Source organism: Myxine glutinosa, chromosome 1 (assembly GCF_964187855.1).
Source record: "Myxine glutinosa chromosome 1, kmMyxGlut1.1, whole genome shotgun sequence".
Classification (NCBI taxonomy): Eukaryota; Metazoa; Chordata; class Myxini; order Myxiniformes; family Myxinidae; genus Myxine; species Myxine glutinosa.
In genome coordinates this window covers 161,823,673-161,835,725 of record NC_136261.1, presented here as the reverse complement: position 1 = coordinate 161,835,725, position 12,053 = coordinate 161,823,673, and the positions used below count along the sequence as shown (strand labels likewise).

The 12,053-nt window shown below is 41.8% G+C and overlaps 1 protein-coding gene across 1 annotated transcript in view; it reads right to left on the bottom strand.

Moving 5' to 3' along the window:
• LOC137430677 (charged multivesicular body protein 7) overlaps positions 1–7,987 on the bottom strand; it is a 53,735-nt gene extending 45,748 nt beyond the window's left edge. The window contains exons 1-2 of the mRNA XM_068121459.2: positions 7,734–7,987; positions 3,231–3,535 (exon numbers count right to left, since the gene is read on the bottom strand). Coding sequence (XP_067977560.2) covers positions 3,231–3,523 — 293 coding nt within the window. The 5' untranslated portion in view covers positions 3,524–3,535; positions 7,734–7,987. The remainder of the gene's footprint in view (positions 1–3,230; positions 3,536–7,733) is intronic.
• Positions 7,988–12,053: the final 4,066 nt, after the last annotated feature.

The following is a 12,053-nucleotide window of genomic DNA, read 5'->3' as shown; positions in this document are numbered from 1 at the left end:
TTTTTTCTACGAGGCTCAGAAAAGAAGGGACGAGCCTTTTTTGCAGGTACACCCATGATTGGCTGTGAGGGCTGTGAGCCCAGATTGGTGGATGGCACAGCCTGGCTTCAATAATCATCACCACGAGTAGCAAGCTCCTCACTTTACTGGTTTTGTTGTGTACGGATGTGTGGTATGTTTGTGTCGCACCCTCGAGGGTGATAGTTCTCTTGTTTTATCAAATTATTATTTGTGTTCTGCTCCATGTCTGTCTTCTGTGTCAGGATTTCCATTTGTGACAGTCCCGTCATGTTGTTATTTGTTAATTAAATTTTTATTTCATAAAAAAGCACGTGCGTCTGCATATTGCTTCCTCCCGTCTTGTCGCACTACAATCAGGTTCAGTTTGGAAATCCCTGGAGGACTAAATTTGGTAAATTACCCCAATACATTACAGACGGGGTTTAGACGTCGGTCAAATTATAAAGAGCATTTTCTCCTTTACTATCTACTACTCAGATACTATCTACAAAATTGCTTGTGTATTTGTTTGACTTGTATACACTGCTAACTCACCTGATGAAATTAGTTCAAATTTGATGGTTGTATTTGGGGTGTGCCCAGAAATATTTTTTGCATTAAACAAAAAACAACAACAATTGTCACGAAGATTCAGGAGGGTACGCCACAAATTCTATTTAAATTTGCATCGTGTAGAGCTGCTCATGGTGAGAGTGTATAACAAGTCCCAGCGGTTTACAGTATTATATTGGTATCTCTGTATGAAAACCTTATACAGTATAATCAAAAACTACTTCCCCATTTACATGCAAGCTCTATTTTATGCACTCCTAAACCACTGGACAAAAAACAAAAAAGTCGAAAAGTGGTGGTTGTAATCTGGGTGTGCTGGAAACGTTCTACAAAGTTGGGATGGCCACATCCAACTTGTGTTTTCACTTTTATGTGAAAGTGGGCAATTATTATAAGAAGTGGTTGAATTTATCACATCTGCTAATGCACTCCAGCACCACTGGATAGAATAACTTGAAAACAGGATGTTATTGCTTCAAAAAAAAACAAAAAAAACGAAGTTGTACAAATCATTCTAAAACACGCCAAATTCTCTGTTATTGTACAACGAAAATTATCGTCACTGTCGTGAGTTGGGAAATGTGTTTAAACATACGTGTGTTTGTGGGAAGAAATGCGTTAAAACTTGATGGGTGCATGGGCATATTCTACCAAGTTGGGATGGCCACCTAAAACTTAAGTTGCCCTTCCTTCCTCCCCCCCCCCCCACCCCCCACCCCCTCTGCCCACCCACCACCACCCTCCATAAGAAGCAGGAGTTTTTAGTCAAAGAAACAACAGGATTTGCTTTGAAGTGTACAGTTCCTGCGAGCAGTAGGTAGCATCGTTGGGCCGTTGAAGAGTCAGTATAGTATGGTGGCGGTGATGCTGTTGATGTAGGAATAAAAATTGATAATTATATACATCTTTATTATTATTATTATTATTATTACATTAATGAACAGGATTATAAATAATTAAATTTATATATATGTGGGAAAATTACATGCCCAGACCAGGAATCGAACCCAGGTCGTCGGGAAAACCATACCAGAGCACTGGTATGGTTGATCAGAGGACCTGGGATTGATTCCTTGTCTGGGAATGTAATTTTCCCACATGTATCAATTTAATTATTATTATTAATATTATATTTTATCAACAATAATATACTTGTGATCCATAGAGATAGGGGAGCGGTTAGGGTGCCGGCTTGGGATCTTAGGATCCTGAGTTCGAATCCTGGTCGATCGCTGAATTAACGCCAGGGGGTTGACTCAGCCTGTCATCCTTCCGAGATCGGCAAATTGAGTACCACCTTGCTGGGATGAATGATCCCGGTGTGTACCCCGATTTAGAATAGGTACACCGTATCCCTGCACATCGTAAGAGGCGACCAAGGGTTGGCGTCAGAAAGGGCACCCGGCCATAAAAACATTGCCTCAAACAGGGAACGATGATTGTCATGGGGCCTACAAGGCTAACCCCCGCTCTAGCGGGGAAAACTGGCCTTAAAACGATCATTCATAGAGAGGGGGAGGAAGAGAGGGTTAGAGAGAACCACAGAGAGTGAGGGAGAGACAGAGGGACAGACAGAGGGACAGACAGAGGGACAGACAGAGGGACAGACAGAGGGACAGACAGAGGGACAGACAGAGGGACAGACAGAGGGACAGACAGAGGGACAGACAGAGGGACAGACAGAGGGACAGACAGAGGGACAGACAGAGGGACAGACAGAGGGACAGACAGAGGGACAGACAGAGGGACAGACAGAGGGACAGACAGAAGCTCCTGCCAAAACAATCGGAGCATATAATTGGATGGAGGTGATAGATGCCCTCAACCCTCACCATCCTCATTCCTCCCACAGAGAGGGAGAGGGAGAGGGAGAGAGTGTGCGAGAGAGAGACAGACAAGACAGAGAGAAGCTCCTGCCAAAACAATCGGAGCATATAATTGGATGGAGGTGAAAGATGCCCTCAACTCTCCTCATCCTTCCTCATCCTCCCTCTTCCATCATCTTCCTGCAAGGAGTAGGAACTTTTTCATCACATTACCAAAAGTTACATTCCTTCCCCTATTTACCTATTACATCCGCCTTTCCTCTCTCTCATTATGGCCAATGCTTCACAAAATATTAAGTTTAACTAGTTCAGGAATTGGAATAAATCATCTCTTCACATGGAGACAAATGCAACACTTTGCATTGTTACCAGTTGGACACGAGTCCCTCATGGACTTCAAACATGAAAAAGAGTCAACGATGCGGAAAATTTAAACAAATATCTGCTTTGTGACTGGTTGGCATGCCTGTGGAAAAACAAATGAGAATTTCTGTACACTGTTAATTGAGAACCAGAATGGCAATTAAATAAATAAACTAGAACTGCACTCGGCAGATACAACAATACAAGTCGCACTCACCTCGGCCAGGCTGAACAGTTTATCTTTTGTATCTAACTGATAGGCCGGATCTACATCTAGATCTTCACCAAAATCTAACCAATTAGTCCTTGTCACACACCAAACGAGTCCACAAAGTTTGTCCGAATCCATCCACAACCTTTTGAGATAACATGCTCACAGACAGCCAGACAAACAAATAGGGGTGAAAACATAGCCTCCGTCCACCCTCAGCGGCAAGGAGGTAATGAATAAACATTACTGGAACCCACCTCTCCATGGCATCCATGACTGCATCAAGGCAGTGTGGAGGTGGTGCCCCCTTCCTGCGGAACCGAACCACCAATCGCTCCTGGCTCACCCAGCCCTGCCCTCGTGCCCGTGAGCTAGAAACCATCAAGGAAGACCAAAAGGCCACCTGGCCCGCCCCACTTCCTGGGGATGTCGTTGCAGGGCCTTTTCTGCTGGACGGTTTTAGAGCAGAAGAGAGAAATGCCATGCGACGGTCATCCTGCCATTCAGGTGGCAGCCACGGTTCACTGCCCAAAATGGCACTTTCTTCCATGACCACGCTCAGCTGAAAACACAAAAATTGCAAAGAATGGATAATTACACAAGGTTTCAGAAAACACAGTGATCACAATACCATTGCATTTTCTGGAGAGAACGTTACTTCTCCAAATGAGTCAATGAATTTTTAATCCACCTCCTTCCTTTCATTTTAAAGTTTTCTTTAATTTCATTCAAATAAAATTGATGCGTCGGTCTCCAAAATAATGCTCCATCCTCAGTGTTTTTGTATTCTCGTAAAAACAATACAAGTTTTCATTGTCACTTATGACACTTATAAACATCATCTTTCAAACCGAGTGATAAACAGCTTGTCAGCTATACATGTGGCTGAAAGTGACTCCAGAGTATGTGCCATGTTTGTTTCAAACACTGACAACCAACACAAATATATACAGTCACGTGAAAAAGTAAGTACACCCTTTGTAAAGTTTTGACTTTTTCAACATATTTCAACATACAGCTATTTGATCTTCATTTCAACAATATTGATAGATAAAGGTGATATAATATAACAAATATCATGAAACATTTACATTTTGTAGTCCATTGTATAATTTAAATAAACATAAATGCAAATTTTGCATGTGGAAAAAGTAACTACACCCCTGCATTTATCACTACTTCAAATATCTAAAATTAGAATCAGGTGCACCAGCTCAGGTGCAAATGATTAGAACATAGTTAGAGAGGATCTTGGAGGAACCTGTCTCATTTAAACCTCAGACATTTAGTTTGCTCTTTGTTGTTGAAGTGTGCGGCGTCACCATGCCTAGATCAAAAGAGCTTTCTGAGGCCTTCATAAAGAAGGTTATAGATGCTTACGAGTCTGGGAAGGGATTAAAAAAGATCTCCAAACAATTTGAAATCAATCATTCGACTGTCCGGAAGATCATCTACAAGTGGAGAAGATTCCAAACAACTGCCAACTTGTCCAGGCCAGGCCGCCCCAGCAAGTTCAGCCCGAGAGCAGACCGCAAGATGCTGAAAGAAGTCTCTAAGAACCCCAGAATGTCATCACCGGACCTACAGGTAGCTCTTGCCACTGTTGATGTCAAAGTGCACGAGTCTACCATTAGAAAGAGGCTGCACAAATTTGATCTGCATGGGAGGTGTGCCAGGAAGAAACCTTTGCTGTCCAGAAAGAACATCAGGGCAAGACTAAAGTTTGCCAATGAACACCTAGGCAAAGACCAGCACTTCTGGAACAATGTGCTCTGGACAGCTGAGTCAAAGGTAGAGCTATTTGGCCACAGTACCAGAAGACATGTTTGGCGAAAACCAAAGACAGCATTTGACCACAAGAATCTGATACCAACTGTAAAGCATGGTGGTGGAAATATTATTGTTTGGGGCAACTTTGCTGCATCAGGGCCTGGGCAGCTCACAATCATAGAATTGTTACGGATTCGTCACTTCCGTTGTGGTGGTTTGCATTCACTGTAAATATTTCTGATTCCATGTACTATTATTGTTTTCAAAAGGATTATTGTCCATGAACTGTTTTCAAAAGGTAAAAAAAAGTTAATGTTAAAAGAAACAGGAAACCGGATCGGGACGACGAAGAGGAAGAAGAGGGAGAAAGGGGGCGGAGCGAGTGAGTCGGACAAGAAGGAGCCGAGCTACTTGCGGTCTGGAGCGAACGTTGGTGAGCAAGAGTCACTAGCGAACTTTCGGGTTTCCGGGAAAGGGATTCTTGCGACAGAGTTGTCATCGCTGTGACCGATCAACCTGCGTGTCAGGTTTTCTGGCGGTGGATTCCGAGGAGAATTATCGCCGGGCCGTTACGTCTCAAGAGCAGGTCGTCGGCCATTTTGACTCACGCGCTTCACGCGTCAAGCAAGGTTTCTTTGCTTCGTCAGCCGTTTTCACTGCTTTCAGACATATCTGGTGTGTGTGTGTGTGTGCACCGTGGCTTCTGAAGATTAATTTGCGGTTCGCCGACTGTGAGCCGTGAAAGTCCATACCCGAGGGTGTGATTTCCCAGTCGCCTCGAGGGCGCCTTTGTGCAGCTTTGGGCGGTGTGACTGTACTTGCCATCTGCACGGGATTCTGGTCTCGACTGGACATCGTTCTGGCGATCGCTGGAGCGAATCAACTTTGGGCTTGAAGCCGGGAATAAGAGACATTGGGGATGTTCTTGTTTCACTCACTTGGAGCACAGCGAGTTATATATTACAAAACTGATGGTACCATCATAGGACATATTGATTGTACTTTTGATTACTATTATTGTTGTACTGTTATTCTTGTGTGATCTTAATACAATATTTGTTTGTGAGTAACAATTGGGGTGGCTTCTCCATTGATCTTTGACATACAGAATTACACATTTTTCTGCCGTGACTCCTCTCGGGGCTCGGAGGTACACCGTGACCAGGGGGTCAGGGAGGAGCACGTAACAGAAATCCACTATGAATTCTTCATTGTACCAGAGGGTGCTTGAGGATAATGTGAGGCCATCTGTCGGAAAGTTGAAGCTCAACCGAAGGTGGACCTTGCAACATGACAATGACCCTAAACATACCAATAAATCCACCAAGGAATGGCTGAAAAGAAAGAAATGGAGGGTTCTGGAATGGCCAAGTCAAAGCCCAGATCTAAATCCCATCGAGATGTTGTGGGGGGGTTTGAAACGAGCTGTGCATGCAAGAAACCCCTCAAACATCGCACAGCTGAAAGAATTCTGTTTGGAGGAGTGGGCAAAAATTTCTCCCAGTCGATGTCAGAGACTGGTAGGCAGTTATAAGAAACACCAACTTGAGGTCGTTTCTGCCAAAGGGGGCAATACCACCTATTAGAGCCAAGGGTGTTCTTACTTTTTCCACATGCGAAATTTGCATTTATGTTTATTTAAATTATACAATTGACTACAAAATGTAAATGTTTCATGATATTTGTTATATTATACCACCTTTATCTATCAATATTGTTGAAATGAAGATCAAATAGCTGTATGTTGAAATATGTTGAAAAAGTCAAAACTTTACATGGGGTGTACTTACTTTTTCACGTGACTGTATATCTATATCTTCCTATAATTCACCAAATATCCATCTGTCTGTTCCCAGGTACCGCAAAAACGGCTGAACTGATCGCAATGATATTTTGGGTGGGTAATCCTGGGACCCCCAAGAGTAAAATCGGCTGTATTGTTTTTCCAATTTTCCAGTTTTTCCAAACACGATGGAATAATATTTACCGATATGAACAGTGATGTGGCTTTTATTGAAATTCTACAAATACTGTTTAGATTTTGATGATTTGCGTGTGATGTGATTTAACGGATGTTTATATAAATCGTTTAAAATAAAATAAAAAGCCTTCAATTTCTGATATTTTGCCTTTTCATTTGGGCCTCCCAATAGAAGCCCCGCCCATAGGGCGGGTACCATTGCTAGTGTGTGTGTATATATATATATATATATATATATATATATATATATATATATATATATATATATATATATATATATATATATATATAAAACAAACAAACCAAACAAAACAAGTACTGTATATATATATATACAAACAAAACAAGTATACAAAAACCAAGTATACAAATATAAGTATGTAAGTATACAAGTATATACAAAAAGTATACAAGTATACAAAACAAGTATATATATATATATATATATATATATATATATATATATATGCTAGTGTGTATATATATATATATACATATATATAACAAACAAAACAAAACAAAACAAAACAAAACAAAACAAAACAAAACAAAACAAAACAAAACAAAACAAAACAAAACAAAACAAAACAAAACAAAACAAAACAAAACAAAACAAAACAAAACAAAACAAAACAAAACAAACACACACACACACACACACACACACACACACACACACACACACACACACACACACACACACACACACACACACACACACACACACACACACACACACACCGCAATGAGATTACCATGTTTATGCGTGACATCATTTCGCTCGTTGGTCTGGCCAACACCAAACGAGTCTGGACAAAAGCCTTACAAAGCCATCTGTGCCTTAACATATAAATGGAATGGAGAAACTGCATAGGGAGAGGACGAGGAGACCATGACTATGAGTGACTATCTTTACACAGGTTGCGGATTCTCAATTAACTGGTTTCACTCTCAAGTAATACAACAATACAAATCGCACCCCGCTGGCCCACCCTCAAAAAATACGAACCGTGCCGATGAAGCCATAAAAGCCAAATCGAACATCAACGAAGAGGAAGAGCCTTTCTGTCTCTTGAGCGGCCGTATATTTATAATATACACGTGATTTCAAATGAGAAAGTAAAATAATAGGAGAAAGGAAGTTAGTTGAATGCGAGAGAGTGAGAGAGAGGTGGAGAAAGAAGGGAAAGACGATTGAGAGAAAATACAAAACTTAAAACTGAAAGCTCAACCACCGTATCTTATACACCGCCTCAAAGTGTCAAGGTTTTGGTACTTTACAATTTATCAGTTACGTTTAGATGAACATTTAGGATTCCTGCGGAGATAAACTACGATAATAGTTCTCATTACAAACCTCCAAAGGAGTCTCGTTTATTATTGTGGAAATCTTGCCTGATTCATTTTAACGTGTGGGTCAATTGCAGACAAAAATGATGGAAAGATAAAGAGAAATATGAAGAAGAAGAAGAAGAAAGCAGGAACAGCTTTTTCGCCGGTTTTCAGGAACAGGTGGTGGTCGCCACAACCTTGTTGACCTATTTCCACCTCACACTAATCTAAACTGATTAATGTCCGTGCTTTCACCCTTTTAGTTCACGTATGTCGTGCAGTACCATGGATCTCTATACAAACCACAGAGTTCTATAATAGAACTCTGTGATACAAACCCGATCGGGTGCCGAACGTTCATTGGTTGGGGGGTTCTGAAGCCACCGGAAGTGGACTAGTGGCCATATTGTGTCCCCCAAAATATTTCTTTCTCCACTGATCTCTACAACAGATCAGTGGCTTTCTTGGAAAACATTAACCTCGTGCATTCCTCCCGACAATTTCATCGATATTCAGTTTATTTATGAATTCGATTTTGAAGAAGATCCGAATCCATCGCTGGGTCGCTCCTGCGAGATCAATCGGCTGTCTCCGTACCGCGGGTTTGTTCGAGAGAACTGTCCAGGGCTATGCAACAACACAAAACCAACAACAACAACACAAAACCAACAACAACAACAACAACAAAACCAACAACAACAACATCCAGGTTCAACGTGCTCAACTCACGCAGACTCCATGTGCCGGAAGCGGAGGTTGTTTTTTGACCGGATGAGGTTTGGCGCACACCGACGAGCGGTGTCTGAAAAACCATCAATTATCATCCAATTGACTTGAAAATTGAACAGCATTTGCATATTGCATCACTGAATTGGGAAACCAACTATTTTTGAGGTCAAAAGGTCAAATGAAGGTCAAACTTCCAAAATCATCAATTTTCATCTGAAAAACCGTCACTTTTCATCCTGTTGACCCGAACTTTGATCGAGATTGTAAATTTTAATCTTCATGAAATGGACAATTTGCTGTATCAATGGAAAACTTTTTTGAGGGGGGGGGGGGGGGTGGATTTTGCAAGTATCGTGCTCCGCATGACGTCTTCTTGTTTTGTTCTTTCATGATGCATGTCAATGGGTGAGCAAGTATTTCACATGATAAAATGAAGAAAAAATACGAAAAATTGGACTGGAAATTCACAGTTAATTTTTTCCACCCAGTTTTCATGAAAAATGAAGTAAGCCGTCCGTTTGAAAGAGAATGGGAAAAGGTACGTCATTGTTCTTACATTAGCGAATCAACGTCACCGTTACAAGATTGACCGGCTAGTCCTGTTAACCGGCTGTGGTGAAGACAGGAGAGACAAGATGAATTAAACTTCGAAGTCTGAGCTGATGAACATCCTGATGGCTCAGCAGACCATGAGCTCAGAGGTTCCAACCACTGATCTGAAAGCCTGTGTGATGATAGATGGCCTTACACTCATCCAATCTCTTGGCAAACCTGGCGGCTGTCGGACATTCAGCAGCTATGCTGAAGTGTTTTTCAAGGTCGTGACGAGTTATTTAAATGAACACACAAGACTTGATGTCATCTTTGATCGGTACGCAGTGGAATGATCGATCAAAGGAGTTACCAGGACAAAGCGTCAAAGCAAGAAAAAACCAATTCGGGAAGTCATTGATGGCCCACAAGTTCCACTGCTTGAATTGTGGGAAAACTTTATAGCCCTGGATACAAACAAGGCAGACCTAACCTTATTTCTGTCTAACGTCATCACGGAGAAGGGCAGAGATCTTCCAGAAATATGTGAACTGGTGACAGGAGGTGGCTTCTCTGAAGTACGATCAACCAGGCGACATGACGTTCCACTGCATAGTAACCATGAAGAGGTGGACACGAGGCTCATCCTTCACTCATGTGATGCAGCGTCCCAGGGCTATGAACGAATACTGGTACTATTCAGAGAAACTGATGTGATGGTGCTGCTGATCCACTTCAGTTGCACCAAAGTCGCTGAAGTATGGATGCTGGAACGGCCAAGAACCGAAAATACTACCCAGTGCACGATGTTTTCAAGAGTTTGTCGCCACAAGTCAGGGACAACCTGGTCAGTTTCCACGCTTTCGCCGGGTGTGACAGTCTCGTCGTTCAGTGGTCATGGAAAAAAAAGAAGTGTCGGAATGTGTTCAGTGACAACCCACTCCTTCTGCACGCCATTGGTCGAGATGGGGATATCGAAGATGTTGAGAAGTTTGTGTGTCATTTGTATGGCACCCCGGAGCGCACAGTTGATGAAGCCAGAGTTCGCCTTTTTGGGAAGGCGAAGACTTTGGAAATGCTCCCACCTGCAAAGGATGCCCTGGAGCTCCACGCCAAGCGGGCAAACTATCAGGCCAAAATTTGGCTCCAGGCTGATAGAGAGCACATAAATGCTGAAGATCCGGTGGACACTTCAGCCTGGTGGTTGGAAGGTGGGACCCTCCTACCAGTGTGGACAAAACTTCCACCAATCCCTGAAGCCTTCCAGGAGCTGGTTGCTTGTGGTTGCAAGAAAAAGTGCAAGACAGCAAGCTGCAAATGCTTCAGAAAAAGGATGAAGTGTACGACAGCTTGTGGTTGTGACATCAGCGGTTGCTGCAACCCAGGTGGACAGTAGATATATATTATGTCTCTCTCCTGGAGGTATGCGAACTTCGAGATGTTGGAAGTGTTACATTTTTTTTTAGTTCTCGGGCTATATTTACTGTTTTCTGATTGAGTTGTGATCATTCTGTTATTGTAAATACCTAATTCATGCTATCAATTTTTTTGTGTTTCTCGCAATGCTCATTTTTTGTAATATTTTTGTCTTTTTCGCAAAAAAAAAAATCACACCTTCTTTTTGACCTTCAATTGTGTCATCCTGTCATGTTTATCAAGAATTGTGGCAAAATAAAACATTTTGTCATGTCAATTGGCTTAGAATATTTTAAAAAATTTAAAGTAAATAATATTTTGTTCACTTTTTAACCTCAAAAATAACCTTCAAAGCCAAATGTGAGTGGCATCCACCTGCATTTTATTCCCCACCCACAGGTACATTGATTTGGCATGAGTGCCAGCTATTAACAAAAAACGCCGTTCAGTCAATTTTTCAACTTTGGCCGGCTTACTATGAAGAACCCGCAGAAGACAACTACGCTCGTCGTCAGACTTTCTGCCAGCTAACCCCGAAAACCCACATGTTCTTCCACGTATTTGCATCACCTGCAACAAAAAACACAAGTGGACTTTCGACAAGGACAGATAAGGAAAACTGTGCTTGATAAGTTTTCCCAATGCCAAACACTGACTGCAGGCAGTCTTCCAGATGCAGCGAGGAAGAAAGGAGATGAGAGGGTGCTCTTACAAATTGAAGGAAGAGATATTGTGGCCATTGAAGTCCGATATCACCATACCTGTTTCAGAGTATACAAGGTTCCTGACACGGCCAACACGAGTCCCATCAGAGGGTGCGGATGATGTATTTTGCGCAGAAGTCATCCATGAGAGAATCATCAAGAACAAGGAAATTCTGCGCCTGGCATCACTGTCAAAATTTAACAAGGTTGAAAAGAAGTTGAGGGGGTTGACTGTCCAAACTACAGGTCACACAAACTCAATATGAGACTAAAGAGGACATTTCCCCAACTTGTCATTCAACCAGCAGCTCTCAAGAACACGAGTGACATTGTCCACAGTGAGACTTTTGCTACAGAAGACTAAAATGAGGTTTTTTTTATTTGTAAAGGGTGGATTGGGGCTTATTTGTGTGTATTTAATGGAAAAACAGAAGGAACAGCAACCAGCAATGCAAAATGAACACAGAATTGTCACACTTTCTCTCCCATTGTTGTTTTGTCATACCTTTATTTAAAAACGAAATTAAAGAAATTGCTCGGTTTTAATAATGAAAAACAAATATTACATCCATTAATTTAATTGCATCACATCGCATTCAGTGTACATTTGCTTGTAT